This window comes from Astatotilapia calliptera, chromosome 13, assembly GCF_964374335.1.
Source record: "Astatotilapia calliptera chromosome 13, fAstCal68.1, whole genome shotgun sequence".
NCBI classification, from domain to species: Eukaryota; Metazoa; Chordata; class Actinopteri; order Cichliformes; family Cichlidae; genus Astatotilapia; species Astatotilapia calliptera.
Window position 1 is genome coordinate 23011933 of NC_137434.1, and position 14699 is coordinate 23026631.

General features: G+C 42.7%; 1 protein-coding gene across 5 annotated transcripts in view; it reads left to right on the forward strand.

The window, feature by feature from the left end:
* Positions 1-14699, forward strand: part of camkmt (calmodulin-lysine N-methyltransferase) — a 116617-nt gene that overhangs the window by 2123 nt on the left and 99795 nt on the right. For all 5 annotated transcript variants that reach the window (XM_026189212.2, XM_026189211.2, XM_026189216.2 and 2 more), the window contains 2 exons: positions 846-1024; positions 1582-1646. In XM_026189212.2, coding sequence (XP_026044997.1) covers positions 846-1024; positions 1582-1646 — 244 coding nt within the window. The remainder of the gene's footprint in view (positions 1-845; positions 1025-1581; positions 1647-14699) is intronic.

A 14699-nucleotide genomic window follows, 5' to 3' on the forward strand; every position in this document is an offset into this window, starting at 1 on the left:
GTACAATCTGATAATCCAGCACTTAATAATAAGTATAATAATAAGTATAATGATATACTAATTACAGTACAGCAGTCTTTTTTCTGCTGATCTGCTTTAACATACAGTATTGCCTGAATTATTGTATAACACATCGGCTTCACAGCTTTGCTGGTAACAGTAGCTTTGTTAACACTTGAAAGCCATCTTTTCCCCTCCCCAAAACTTCTGAAAACCTTGCACGCACTAGAGCAGTAACTGTTCCCTTACATGGACATTATGCAGCCCTTACATTTGGCTGACAAAAATATCTCCCTCCAGGAGGTGCAAAAAGCCCCAGACTACTTTTTGGCACTTTTTCCTGAACAGTAATAAACTGAAACTGTATGGACTGCATATTGCATAGTACTGTGTTTTCCATATACAGTATGTTGTATGTAGTAGTATAGTAGTAAGCATAATACTTAACCTGATTTTTTGTCTTTTCTTTCTAAAACATTTATGCAACATAATGAATACTTTCATGGATTTACTGTGTACAATAACACATTTGTCACATTGTGTGGAGAGAGCCCATGGAGTGACAAGGGTGAACATGCAAATTCCACACAAAAATGTCCCAGGATCTTCTTGCTGTTAGGCAAAGTTGCTAACACTTCACTACTGTACTCAAAAACCAAACTCAATCCTTTGTGTTTTCTTTCTGAAAAAATGTATTAAACATAATAAATACTGTCAAGGATTTACTGTAAACAACAGATCATTTGTCACCATATTTAAATGTTATACTAATCCCAAAAGACCTCTTGTCTTTTGGACTGGAGGAAGGCTGTATTTATTTCCACTTTCTTATTTTCTTGTCACAGGTGTTGCGTCAGAAGCAGGTGGAGAGTCCGGAGGTCAAACAAGTGTCTGTTCGCAGGTTTGCCACATTTGACCTTTTCAGCAGAAAAAGGCTTGTGGCACGAGACCACAGTGATACCTCAGATGACCAGTGGGTGGAGTACAGAAGTGTCTACTTTCCTGAGTACAGTGCCTTACTTAGGTACACACACATGAATGGATCCACATAAGGCTCTTGTTTCATTCTGGCATTTGTAAAGCACAGTGACACTGCAAAACACAAAGGGCCATTTTGTAATCCTGCAATATTATACTAGTTAAAAACTACTGTGAATATTTTTTACAATGTTAATTATCTTGTGTCATCAAAAGTAAAGACTTTAGTAAAGTTGAGTTGAACAAACAAAGAAAAACAAACAAAGAGAAGTATATATGAAGTACCACAAAGCTTTGGTCATGTGGGTGGAAAGAAAATATCTAAAACATGTTTCAATTTTAAATTAAAAGCAGATTTAAAAAAGGAATAATTTCAGATGTAGCAAAAATACAGCCCAATGCTTTTCTGCAAAATAGCTGTGTCAGAGATATGTAAATATATGACAAACCTAATTAGTATTCACTTTTTGATGCTTTTGCTATTGAACAAAGCTCAGAATGGTAAATTTGCACTTTAGTCTTCTTCATCTATCATCTATATAAAAAAGGATAGTTTATGTTCCAAGCGTGCTGCATAATCATTTATATTTTTGTATCTCTAAGGGATAACATGGGACCTCTTAGAGTTAATGAAGTGCTCAACAGTTTTGACAACACCGGTAATGTCTGTAAGTACATGCTTTATCTTACTAGGCATTGTCTTTGTAATGTGTTTGAGTGTTTATCAGAGCATGCATATGATTGTGTTCACAGCGGAGTTCATTTTACCCATAGTGCTCCCTGGCTTTTATCCTTGACACACAAGCACACCCACGCTACAAGTTTGGGTTAACCTCATGCTGTGTTCTGTTAGTGTTTGATTGATGGTTTGATGCAGGTGGTTTGATTCCCTCTCTCTGAATTGGAGTGTGTCTCTCGTGTGCTGCTTCTACAGTGATTTATCATGTGCTCATTCCTCCCAACTACCTTCAGATGTCCTTTAGAAGTAAAGTGGGTTGCAGTCTTATTGCTTCAGTCGACACTGATGAGTGGTTTGGGAGAAAGGAAAGACCATGAGTCAAGGAGGGATTTGCACATGCTCCATGATATGGAGTGGTCACTTCACTCGCTCTGACCTTCATTCTTTGAAACTGTTTTAAAGTGTTAGACTATCAGAAGTGGGTTTACTTCTGAATTTTTTTTAATTCAGGCTGTTCTGTACAGTTTCTTGTTGATGTATTGTAGCACTGTGTTTTTAACCACAGCGGCATTTCAGCTACAGTTTGGATTTTTTTTCTCCAAAATGTGATTTCAGGCAATTCTTTATATGCACAGTTACTGTAACTGCAGTTGTTTCTTACAATTATCAATACATTTTGCACAATTCGTGACTTGCCCAAAATATAACATGAATGTTTTGTCTATATTAGTAAAAAGATCTCTTTAACTATACCTCAATATTAAAAATATTGCAGCAACATGACAGGAACAAATGTCTTATTGCAATATGAACAAGGGATTTGTAAGTATCATGTTCAATATATGTGCTTCTTGTTCACTTTGAGCCATTTTATACAGCTTTTTGTGAAGCTCCATCTTCCCAGGCATGTGACTGGTTAGAGAAAGGTCATGGGTTAGTGCTACTCAGCCAGATGGTTCCACGGGAGTCAGGGGTGAATGCCATGGCTAGAGGCTACTTCACTGCACACTGGAATCAGATTAGTAATGACAGAGCTCAGTGGCAACTCTCATTCCAACCTGCTAGAATGGGTAATCCTTTTTCTCCACAAGGAGACAAGAGGATCAATACTTTTTTCTTTGGAGAGTGAAAAAGAAGAGGTCATCATGTTTTTGGATTGTTCCACTCCACTTCACCGCTCTTTCTGGTTTGCAGATACCTCATTCGCTCTTTTTTTCATTCTTTTCCTTCTTTAGAGTATATATAAAGTAGTAACTTGTATAAAGGCTTTCTCCTTCACATAAGAAATCTCCAACTACTTAGAGCATACCCCCTCATCCACATTCCTCTTTCTCAATTTTCCCCTCTCACCATTGCTCCCCTTTCTTCCTTCTACCCCTCCACCTCTCTGTCTTCCCAGCTGGAGTCATGCTTTGCCAGATGGGTAACTGAGTTCCTGACTTGGTCAGTGGATTAGCACAGCCGGAGATGAGAGCATAGAAGAGGAAAAGGGGGAGATGGTGGGTGGGCATGCCGGAGGTGTGTGTGTGTGGGTGTGTGTGTGTAGAAAGGAGTAGAGAGCCACCAGCAACGGGACCTCACTCGTCAAACAATAGGGCAGCCATCTCCCTCCTGTTCTCCATCCCATGTTTGGGGCTAGTAATGCGTGAGATCAATTAGGACTGGTTGAGAGGAGGCACTGAAAGGCCCAGAGGTGACCCTGTCAGAGCTCTGGGGTATATTTTTGAGGGCGGGAGTCAGAGAGAAACCTCTCTAAAATACACAAACACACATACTTACTTATGTGTGCTCGTCACAAAGATATACAGGCAGGGACAATACTTAGAGAATCTACTGCTACTGTGCTAATTAACACATATTCATTTCACCCACCATCACTCCCTCTCCACCTTTCCTGCTGTCTTGATAATCCCCTACCCCTGAGGTGTGGACAAGCCCAAATCCTAGGGGTCCTTGTCCTCCTGAATAGCGGGCTAAAAAGCCTGGCCGGATTAGCACACTGCTTCCAAAATGTGTGGACTCAGCTTAAAATTGCTACCCCCCCTCTCAGCGTGACCCTCTGTCCCAGCTATTGTATTTATCCCACAGTATATTGAACAATATATTGTTTCTTAAGGCGAAGATAAAGTCAGTACTTTCATTTTAAGACCAGTGGACCTTGCAAGGCTTCTCAGTGAAGAATTTAGGTTATGACAATTGTATTATGGATAACTTTTAAATAATGTACCATTTTTAATATATGGGATGATACAGTTTCCTTTCTTCAAGTTTGGGTTGTGCTGGAACCTATCCCTGTTGTCATAGAGTGAGAGGTGGGGTACAATCTAGACAGGTGGCTAATCTGTCTCCTATAATGTATATATGCATTAATATTAGTGGAAAATGCTGGTATAACTACCTTTCTAACACTACAACAAGGCAAGTGGACTCAAGAAACTACCTAAGTGAGCACAATAAAATAAAAGTAAGAGAATTAAAATGGCAAACCTAAATAGCTGCTTTAATATCTTTTTCCACAAAATCAGAAATCATTGACCTACTACTACCTTTTTTTTTTTTTTTTTCGGAACGGAGTGGGTTCAGGTTTGTTTTCTGTGGAATGACATCAGTCAGACCAGGACTTGTGAATGGCTCTTCCTACATATCCTAAAGATGGCACACACTTGACAGGTGACTGGAACATGACGTTCACTTGGTAAAATATATACATAGAAAGCACCCCATCTGGTGGTTATCCAGAGGTCATGAATCTGCAGTAACATTTGCTGCTTGTTATGTCTTTTCATTGTATGATTGGGACTATTTCAGTCTGGACTTGATCACTTTTAACTATCTGAACTCTGAACTCCTGACTTTCCCGGTTCTTTAGCTTGTAATTGTTAGAAAGCTTTGTATGGGTGTCGTTAGGAGTTTTAGCAGTGCTTGTTTCCGGCTAAGGGGTCAGGATTTTAGCACACAATTCATGCCCCTCGGGGCACAGGATGTGTGAATGTGTGTGTGTCTTTAAGAGGGTTTGGATAAAGCTTGTTGACGTCGCGGGGCTTTTGGTAAGAGGGCTTGTTGGGCTGTGGGGTCACTTGTTGGGTTAATGTTTCAAGCAAAGGTCACTGTGACAAACCAAAGTGCTTGTATGGACACACACACTAATTTTTCTTGTGTGTATGTGCCAGTACTTATAGCATTACACGTTCTGTCAGGATGCAAATCTGTTTGTATTGCCACTTTGTGGGTTACACAAATTGTTTGGGGACAAAAAGCAAGACTCCATTATATAAATCAATACATTTTAGGTGGAAGACATGATAAAGGTCAGGGTTTGGTTAAGATAAGGTTTAGTGTTATACATATAGCGGTTGTGGTTATGGTTAAGATATGTCAGCAGGAAATGAATGTAAGTCAATACAATGTCCTCTGAAGCACTGGAAACAGTGACAGTGAGATTGTGTGTGCATATAATCAAGAGCCTAGCGTCCTAATGAAGCCTAATAGAAGCTTCTTCACTACAGCTGTCATTGTCTAAATGACTACTAGCCTTTCAGCCTCTCAGTCATCCCTATTATCTCCCACAGACTTCACCTATCACCCCTGCTGGTAAATACTATAAACCCTGAATGTTTGAGTGTTTGAGGGAGGGTTGTGGAGAGCCGATTTCTGATGTTTGTGGTGGTATGGGGGCTGTTTATGACTGGAGGATGTATTTGGAAAGATAAGAGGGGTATCAGCATACAGAACGTACTAGATAAATAAATAGCCTATCAAATAGGCCATTGAACAGTGCACGTGCAGGCTTGTGTTATTGTCACTCTCTGTTGAAGTGGTGGACAGGTATGTTTGTATCTGTGTGTTTTCTGTATTCAGAGGCACTGTCACCTTTATGTATGTGTGTTTAATGTTTTATACCAGTGTCTAAGTGTTCTTAGTGACTGTGTTTGTGTGTGTGCACACGTTTGAAGCTGCACATGTGCGTGTGTGTTGTAATAGGTGCCCCCCGTAGCCTCCCCTTGTGCCAGGCCTTTAGCGGAGCCCTGTTTGCATAATTATGCTAATTCATTGTGCCATAGTGCTAATTAGACCTTGTTAGACAATAGCGCTAGACTGGGAGCTGGCTGACATACACACACAGACACACACATAGTATGCTCTCTCAGACTGTTGTGTCAATGACAAGGTTTGCGGTCCCCCTCTGCGCTGTTTATAACATGCTCTCTATAGAAATGGTTCTCTACTGGTGTGCTCTGGACTGAGCTCAGGTGTCTCTTACGATTTTGATTTAAGCTAATGGAACAAAAATCAATGTGAAGCAAGACTGCTACACGAGCTTCTTTACAATATAACACAATTGGTACATGCCCTTATTTTCATTGTCTCTTATTTCTCAAAGCTGTTGCTTAATTGCTCCTTTGCCAGCAGTTTTTCTAATCTCTGCTTATTTTATCATTGTACATTATGATGATAAGATATAAAGGGCACTTCAGATTTTATTCAATAAACCATATGATCTGAATATGAGTCAATCCAGACCCCAAGCAAAAAATCCATGAATATCTTACGATTTCCAAAAAAATCCACATTTCTTAGTTTCTTATTTTCTAAAAAGGATGGTGTGATATTCTAATAGCCTGTTATGTCCAATGTAATTGATTCAAAATAATAATAATAATAATGAAAAATAAGATAAAGTCAGCTTGGTGTTATATATACTTCTCATGAGCAACCTACCATCATTTAACATGCTCCAAAAAAGGCTGGTTTCACTATCTATCTATGAAGGAAGGATAGATAGACACACTATATATATCCACAACAATTTTCAGAGTTGCCGTTCTCTTCAAGCATTTTGTTTGTGTGGCTTTGTTTTTGATAGACGATAAGAAATTGTTTGGTTAATATGCCTCAAATAAGCCAAATGAAATGCACAAAGCACAATTAAATGCTACTTTTTTATGTTCTGTACAGTTTAAAAATGACACATTGGGGGGAAAAAAGTCCAGCATTTTTAGCCATCTTCACAGCAATTGTTTCTAAGTCTATAATTTAACCGCTAAACACAAAAAGACAGTCGCACAGTAAGTGGATGTGGCTTAGTGTGTATGCACATGTGTTTGTTGTGCGTGTGTCACTTTGTAGTGTAGGAGTGGGGGTTGGAGGTATTGTAAGTATGACTTGAGTGGCTTGGGGGCACATTGAAAGAGTTGCTGGTTGATTTAATTGAAAGTAATTGATTTTTGCTTCCGTACCCTTGTCTCCTCCATCCGTTGACTGGAGGAAATAAGAAACAGGGACTCGCCTGAAGTACCGTTGGGTGTTAGAAGCTTCTTGACACTCGAGAAGTAAACAGTCGCCACACTGCATCTAAACACAAGTTGATGCTAATGTACAGATGCAGGCTGAAATGTTTATGTACGTGCACGCACACACACAGACACACATGCAAATGCGTGCTGAAGGTCCCTGCAGTACAGCGTCATTATGACTTTGAGCACAATAGTGATTGAAGGTGAGCAGTTGGGTGTAGCTTTGCTTAAGGAGTTCTTTCCCTTTATAGCCAGTAGTTGATTTTGTGAATTTGTGCATGACTGAGAGTTTGTGTGTGTGTCCAGATGCGTGTGCACTTGCGCACTATTACCAGTAAGCGGTGGGGATTAAGTTCAGGAAATGAGTAGAGCGTTAAAGGGTGCTTCCCTGCCTAGCGCTCTTGCATTGTCACCACTGCTAATACTCAGCTAATTACAAGGACATACTTTAACAGCAAGCTCAGCCCGTAACCCTCATGTCTCTCCACTTGGCTCCCCCTTTTCTTAGGTTACCCCCTTACCCTAGAATTAGAGGATGAAAAAAAGAGTGAAAGAAAAGAGAAAGAGTAATAACAGATCGCTCCCCTCCCTAAAAGCTCACCCTGCCTCTGGACGGATACAATAATTGGATTTTTCCCCATTTAAGTCACCCAACCCCTATGTGCCCCTCCTGGCTGTGTTCCCTATCGTGCATAAGCTCTACATACACTGGCCTCTTCAACCATGTAAAACATACACACAAAGAACGAGTGTGTTAGAAGAGAATATATATCACTTAGTCGCGTTTGCTACCACTTTATTTAAAATCTGAGAAGTCTGGACAAAGAAGTGGTCTGGTAGTTATACTTTCTACACAAACAGTGGTAATCATGGAAAAAAATTTGTTTTTTACCTGTAAAAAGGAATGTTTTAACCTTCAAATATTTCAATCTGCGCTCAAGCATAATGATTAATTCAAATCTATAAAAGCTTCAAAGGCATTTTTCTGATTAATCAAGTACGCAATATATGATCTTTTACATTGTCACAATGGTGAATGCCCACTTAGGCATAACTGCACAGTGGCATATAAAAGTTGGATAAATTTAGTCCATGCTGCATATCCATACCCATGCTGCTTCATTCAACTAATTGACAAATATATACCTATAGCATTAAAAAAATACACCCTTGGGGATAAGATTCAAGGTTCAAGGTTCTTTATTTGTCACATGCATAGTTATACAAGTATAACACACAGTGAAATGTAGCCTGACACGCTCCTCGACATGTGCAAAAAAATTGGGGGGGGGGGGGGGGGGGGGGGGTGTAGAGGAAAAACATTATATATATATATATATATATATATATATATATATATATATATATATATATATATATATATATATATATATATGTGTGTGTGTGTGTGTGGGATGATGGGGTGCCACCATCATCCCACTTCTGACACCAATGTGGCGAGCTCAGACAACGAGGAGACGGAGGTGTCGTTTGGTCTTGCTTCCCGTGAGCTAGCCAGGGAGCACAGCCGTTTATTGACATCTGCAGAAGAACACTGCCGCTAGCTAACTGCTCAGCGCGGCAACCGCACAGCAACAACAACAACAACAACAACACACAGGGCGCCCTCTGACCCCGGAAGGACACACCGTCGCAGCGAGAGGGCGTCACCCGTCACTATGGCAACATAAACAAAACATAAGTGTACAAACAGAACCCCGAACAGCCCTGACCCGCTACAATATGATGCTGAGAATATAGCCCAAAAGAAGCGTATAGTATAGCTTTTATTTTGGAAAGAGCCATTTCTCTGTAATAAACTCTCTTTTCCAAAGATGAGCGATTCCTCAATCAGATACAGGTGTTACCGCGCCAGATCCACCGCGCCAGATCCGCGGCCCCGAACCGTAGTAAGGAAACCTCTGGCAGTTACTTGAAGGTTCCGTAACTGACTCGTAGCCACCGGCAACAGCTTACTATACAGGTCAACTCCGCTAGCAAAAAGATCGAAGGAGGCGTAGGAAACTGCTTCACCGAACTTTATTTCTTCTCTAAGGCACGAACACCGCATACAGTGGGCTGAAACAGTTTACTCACAGCGAGCATCGCCGACACAACTCTGGCTGTTGAGGGAGTTATTATATTCCTTTTATTTATTTTCTTTTCGTCTCTTCTGTAGCTAACCGTTACTTTTTCCCCTTCTCCGCTCTCTCTCTTCACACACACCAGGCAGTCCCACTACACACATCCCGAATACATTTCCCATCAGGCTTCATCCTTAAAGGGCCATGCCTGTAACACAGGGCTTGCAAAATCGCTAGCCCGACGTCCCAGGGCTAACGATTTTTCCAGTCGGGTTACCAAAATCTATCTCTGCCCTGCTCGTCGGGCTATCATAGGAAGGAAAAATATATGTCAATGCTTTTGCATTCTTTCGGAAATGTAGCTGGGTAATTATGTCATTGGCATCGGTGAGCCACTGTCAATATGTGACATATTGAAATCGCGTTTGAATTTGCGCTTGTTTTTTGCTTTCACTTTGCAAATGTCCAGGTGCCTTCTTTTGGCGCGCCGGCCGGTCACCACCGGCGGGGGAAAAGTCACTCGGGTCAGAACATGGGGTGCCACCATCCCACTTCTGACACCAATGTGGCGAGCTCAGACAACGAGGAGACGAAGGTGTCGTTTGGTCTTGCTTCCCGTGAGCTAGCCAGGGAGCACAGCCGTTTATTGACATCTGCAGAAGAACACTGCCGCTAGCTAACTGCTCAGCGCGGCAACCGCACAGCAACAACAACAACACACAGGGCGCCCTCTGACCCCGGAAGGACACACCGTCGCAGCGAGAGGGCGTCACCCGTCACTATGGCAACATAAACAAAACAACTGTACAAACAGAACCCCGAACAGCCCTGACCCGCTACAATATGCTGCTGAGAATATAGCCCAGAAGAAGCGTATAGTATAGCTTTTGTTTTGGAAAGAGCCATTTCTCTGTAATAAACTCTCTTTTCCAAAGATGAGCGATTCCTCAATCAGATACAGGTGTTACCGCGCCAGATCCGCGGCCCCGAACCGTAGTAAGGAAACCTCTGGCAGTTACTTGAAGGTTCCGTAACTGACTCGTAGCCACCGGCAACAGCTTACTATACAGGTCAACTCCGCTAGCAAAAAGATCGAAGGAGGCGTAGGAAACTGCTTCACCGAACTTTATTTCTTCTCTAAGGCACGAACACCGCGTACAGTGGGCTGAAACAGTTTACTCACAGCGAGCATCGCCGACACAACTCTGGCTGTCGAGGAGTTATTATATTCCTTTTATTTATTTTCTTTTCGTCTCTTCTGTAGCTAACCGTTACTTTTCCCCCTTCTCTGCTCTCTCTCTTCACACACACACCAGGCAGTCCCGCTACACACATCCCGAATACATTTCCCATCAGGCTTCATCCTTAAAGGGCCATGCCTGTAACACAGGGCTTGCAAAATCGCTAGCCCGATGTCCCAGGGCTAACGATTTTTCCAGTCGGGTTACCAAAATCTATCTCTGCCCTGCCCGTCGGGCTATCATAGGAAGGAAAAATATATGTCAATGCTTTTGCATTCTTTCGGAAATGTAGCTGGGTAATTATGTCATTGGCATCGGTGAGCCACTGTCAATATGTGACATATTGAAATCGCGTTTGAATTTGCGCTTGTTTTTTGCTTTCACTTTGCAATCGCGTGAACTGTGTATAGAGAGCCACAGTACTGATTGGTGAGTGATGATAATTTGCGCACCAATTCCTCTGACATCGTCTTATCAATCGTTAGCTTACTATGCAAACATGACAAGTGAAATCTCCCGCAGCAAGCTTAAACATATGAGAGGTTGATCGCGCAGAGAATCGCTGACCGTTGTGTGTGTGTGTGCGTGCGTGTGTGTGTGTGTAAAAGCAGCAGGATTTATATTTTAGTTCTGCTGAGCCAAATAAGACAGGTCAGGGTGAAGAAGTGACAGCCAAAGAAAAGCTTACCACAAAACGGAAAAGTTATGACAAATCAGACTATAAGGCAAAAAGAAAGTGCAGCTTTATGGTTTCATGGACAAAAGAATTTCTGTGGCTGCAATATGACGAGCTATATAACCGGGGCTGCACATAAGTGGTCCGCAGGTGCGCATTCGCTGTCAAAAAAAAAACGCGCACAAGATATGAAGTTGCATCGCGTGTTTGCATACATAAGATTTTCTGGAGGAGGACAGACATTTGTTTAAAACTCTTAAAGATGTCGAAGAAGCTCCTTTAAGCAATTACTTTGGTGTTCCTCTACCTCCAAAGAAATGTCAGAAGGAGTCCGAACCACAAAAGAAGCACGTATTCTCGGGAAAGTGGTTGCAGGAGGTGAGTTGGCTTCAAACAAATGATGAACGCACAGAGATGTGGTGCGGAATGTGCCGTGAAAATCCCACTCTAGCGGACAAAAACAGTGCTTTTTATATGGACGCAAACGCGCGTTGCAACTTCTTATCTGGTGCGCGTCTTTTATTTTGACAGCGAATGCGCACATGCGGACCACTTATGCGCACCCGTGTAAATAACATAATGTTCTGCCGGGTGTGTTGTTGGTTTTCTCTCGATTTCTGAGTCGACAAGCGCCTTTGTTACTGGGACCAGTCATTTTAAGAAAGGCCCCCATTAGAACCCATGAGAAATGCAAGAAATGCATTATTGCTCAGTCTGCAATATCTTTCCCAGAACAAACACCAATTGCAAATAACATACTAAAAATAAACCTGAAAAATCTGTTTAGAACAGCGTACCATGTTGCAAAGAGTGAACTACCACTGGCACAATTTAGCAGTCTTTGCAAACTTCAAAAAGCAAATGGCCTCGATCTTGGTTCCACTTGTCTCTTACCCGTGACTTCAGCGGAAATTTCAAATTCAGGATCTGACACAGACTGATTCATGTCCTACACAGTTCTTACAAGTTCATAGAAATTTCTGTTCAATTAGAACCAAGTATTTGAGTTGATGATTGTAATTTTTATACAATGTTGTAATTTGTTTTTCAACAATTTTTTGATTAATGTTTTGTTTCCTTTACAATATTATACTTTAATGTATAATATTGTAAAGGAAACAAAACAGGAAACAAAACATCAATCAAAAAATTGCTCTCTTTTTTATTCGGGCTACTTACATTTATTTTGGGCTACCAAAAACTGAAGAGTCCCTGCCCGAAGGGCTACCAGGGATTTTGAAATTTTGAGAGCCCTGAGATATATTTATTTTTTAATTACTTTTGTTTCAGCAACATTAAATTTAAAAACTGTACTTTTGAGTTAAAATATATATTTATAATTTTAATAAATGACAAATTAAAAAGGCATGAACATTTTTTTGTATCGAAAAAATATCGAACCGTGACACCAAAGTATCGAACCGAACCGTGAATTTTGTGTATCGTTGCACCCCTAATATATATATGTATGTATGTATATATGTATATATATATATATATATATATATATATATATATATATATATATAAAAACACCCAGCACGCCCCTGCGGGCGGTTTATCCTTCAAGCTCGGGTCCTCTACCAGAGGCCTGGGAGCTTGAGGGTCCTGCGCAGTATCTTAGCTGTTCCCAGGACTGCGCTCTTCTGGACAGAGATCTCCGATGTTGTTCCTGGGATCTGCTGGAGCCACTCGCCTAGCTTGGGAGTCACCGCACCTAGTGCTCCGATTACCACGGGGACCACCGTTACCTTCACCCTCCACATCCTCTCGAGCTCTTCTCTGAGCCCTTGGTATTTCTCCAGCTTCTCGTGTTCCTTCTTCCTGATATTGCTGTCATTCGGAACCGCTACATCGATCACTACGGCCGTCTTCTTCTGTTTGTCTACCACCACTATGTCCGGTTGGTTAGCCACCACCATTTTGTCCGTCTGTATCTGGAAGTCCCACAGGATCTTAGCTCGGTCATTCTCCACCACCCTTGGGGGCATCTCCCATTTTGACCTCGGGACTTCCAGGTTATACTCGGCACAGATGTTCCTGTACACTATGCCGGCCACTTGGTTATGGCGTTCCATGTATGCCTTGCCTGCTAGCATCTTGCACCCTGCTGTTATGTGCTGGATTGTCTCTGGGGCATCTTTACACAGCCTGCACCTGGGGTCTTGCCTGGTGTGATAGACCCCAGCCTCTATGGATCTTGTGCTCAGAGCTTGTTCTTGTGCTGCCATGATTAGTGCCTCTGTGCTGTCTTTCAGTCCAGCTTTGTCCAGCCACTGGTAGGATTTCTGGATATCAGCCACCTCCTCTATCTGCCGGTGGTACATACCGTGCAGGGGCCTGTCCTTCCATGATGGTTCCTCGTCTCCCTCCTCTTTCTTGGGTTTCTGCTGCCTGAGGTATTCACTGAGCACTCGGTCAGTTGGGGCCATCTTCCTAATGTATTCTTGGATGTTCGTTGTCTCATCCTGGACTGTGGTGCTGACACTCACCAGTCCCCGGCCCCCTTCCTTCCGCTTAGCGTACAGCCTCAGGGTGCTGGATTTGGGGTGAAACCCTCCATGCATGGTAAGGAGCTTTCTTGTCTTTATGTCAGTGGCTTCTATCTCCTCCTTTGGCCAGCCTATTACCCCAGCAGGGTACCTGATCACGGGCAGGGCGTACGTGTTGATGGCCCGGATCTTGTTCTTACCATTCAGCTGACTCCTCAGGACTTGCCTGACCCTCTGCAGGTACTTGGTGGTTGCAGCTTTTCTAGCGGCCTCTTCATGGTTCCCATTCGCCTGTGGGATCCCCAAGTACTTGTAACTGTCCTCTATGTCTGCAATGTTGCCTTCTGGTAGTTCAATCCCCTCAGTTCTGACTACCTTCCCTCTCTTTGTTACCATCCGACTACACTTCTCCAGTCTGAACGACATTCCAATGTCATTGCTGTATAGCCTGGTAGTGTGGATCAGTGAATCGATGTCTCGTTCACTCTTGGCATACAGCTTGATGTCATCCATGTACAGGAGGTGGCTGACAACTGCTCCGTTCTGTAGTCGGTATCCGTAGCCAGTCTTGTTAATGATCTCACTGAGGGGGTTCAGGCCTATGCAGAACAGCAGTGGGGACAGAGCATCTCCTTGGTAGATCCCGCACTTGATGGTGACTTGTGCTATGGGCTTGGAGTTGGCCTCTAGTGTTGTACGCCACATCCCCATTGAGTTCCTGATGAAGGCTCTTAGGGTCCCATTGATCTTGTACAATTCTAGGCATTCCAGTATCCAGCTGTGGGGCATTGAGTCATAGGCCTTCTTGTAATCAATCCAGGCAGTGCACAGGTTGGTCAGTCTGGTCTTGCAGTCTCGGCTGATTGTTCTGTCTACCAGTAGCTGGTGTTTTGCGCCTCTGGTATTCTTGCCAATTCCTTTCTGTGTCCCGCTCATGTATTGACCCATGTGCCTGTTCATCTTAGCCGATATGATGCCTGACAGGAGCTTCCATGTAGTACTGAGGCAGGTTATTGGTCGGTAGTTGGAGGGGACCGGTCCCTTCTTGGGGTCCTTGGGGATCAGGACCGTCCGGCCTTCAGTTAGCCATTCCGGGTGTCTCTCGTTAACTAGCAGCTGGTTCATTTGTGCTGCCAGACGCTCGTGGAGTGCAGTCAGCTTCTTCAGCCAGTAGGCGTGAACCATGTCGGGGCCTGGTGCTGTCCAACTCTTCATACTGGAGACCCTTTCTTGGATATCTGCCACTGTGATGGTT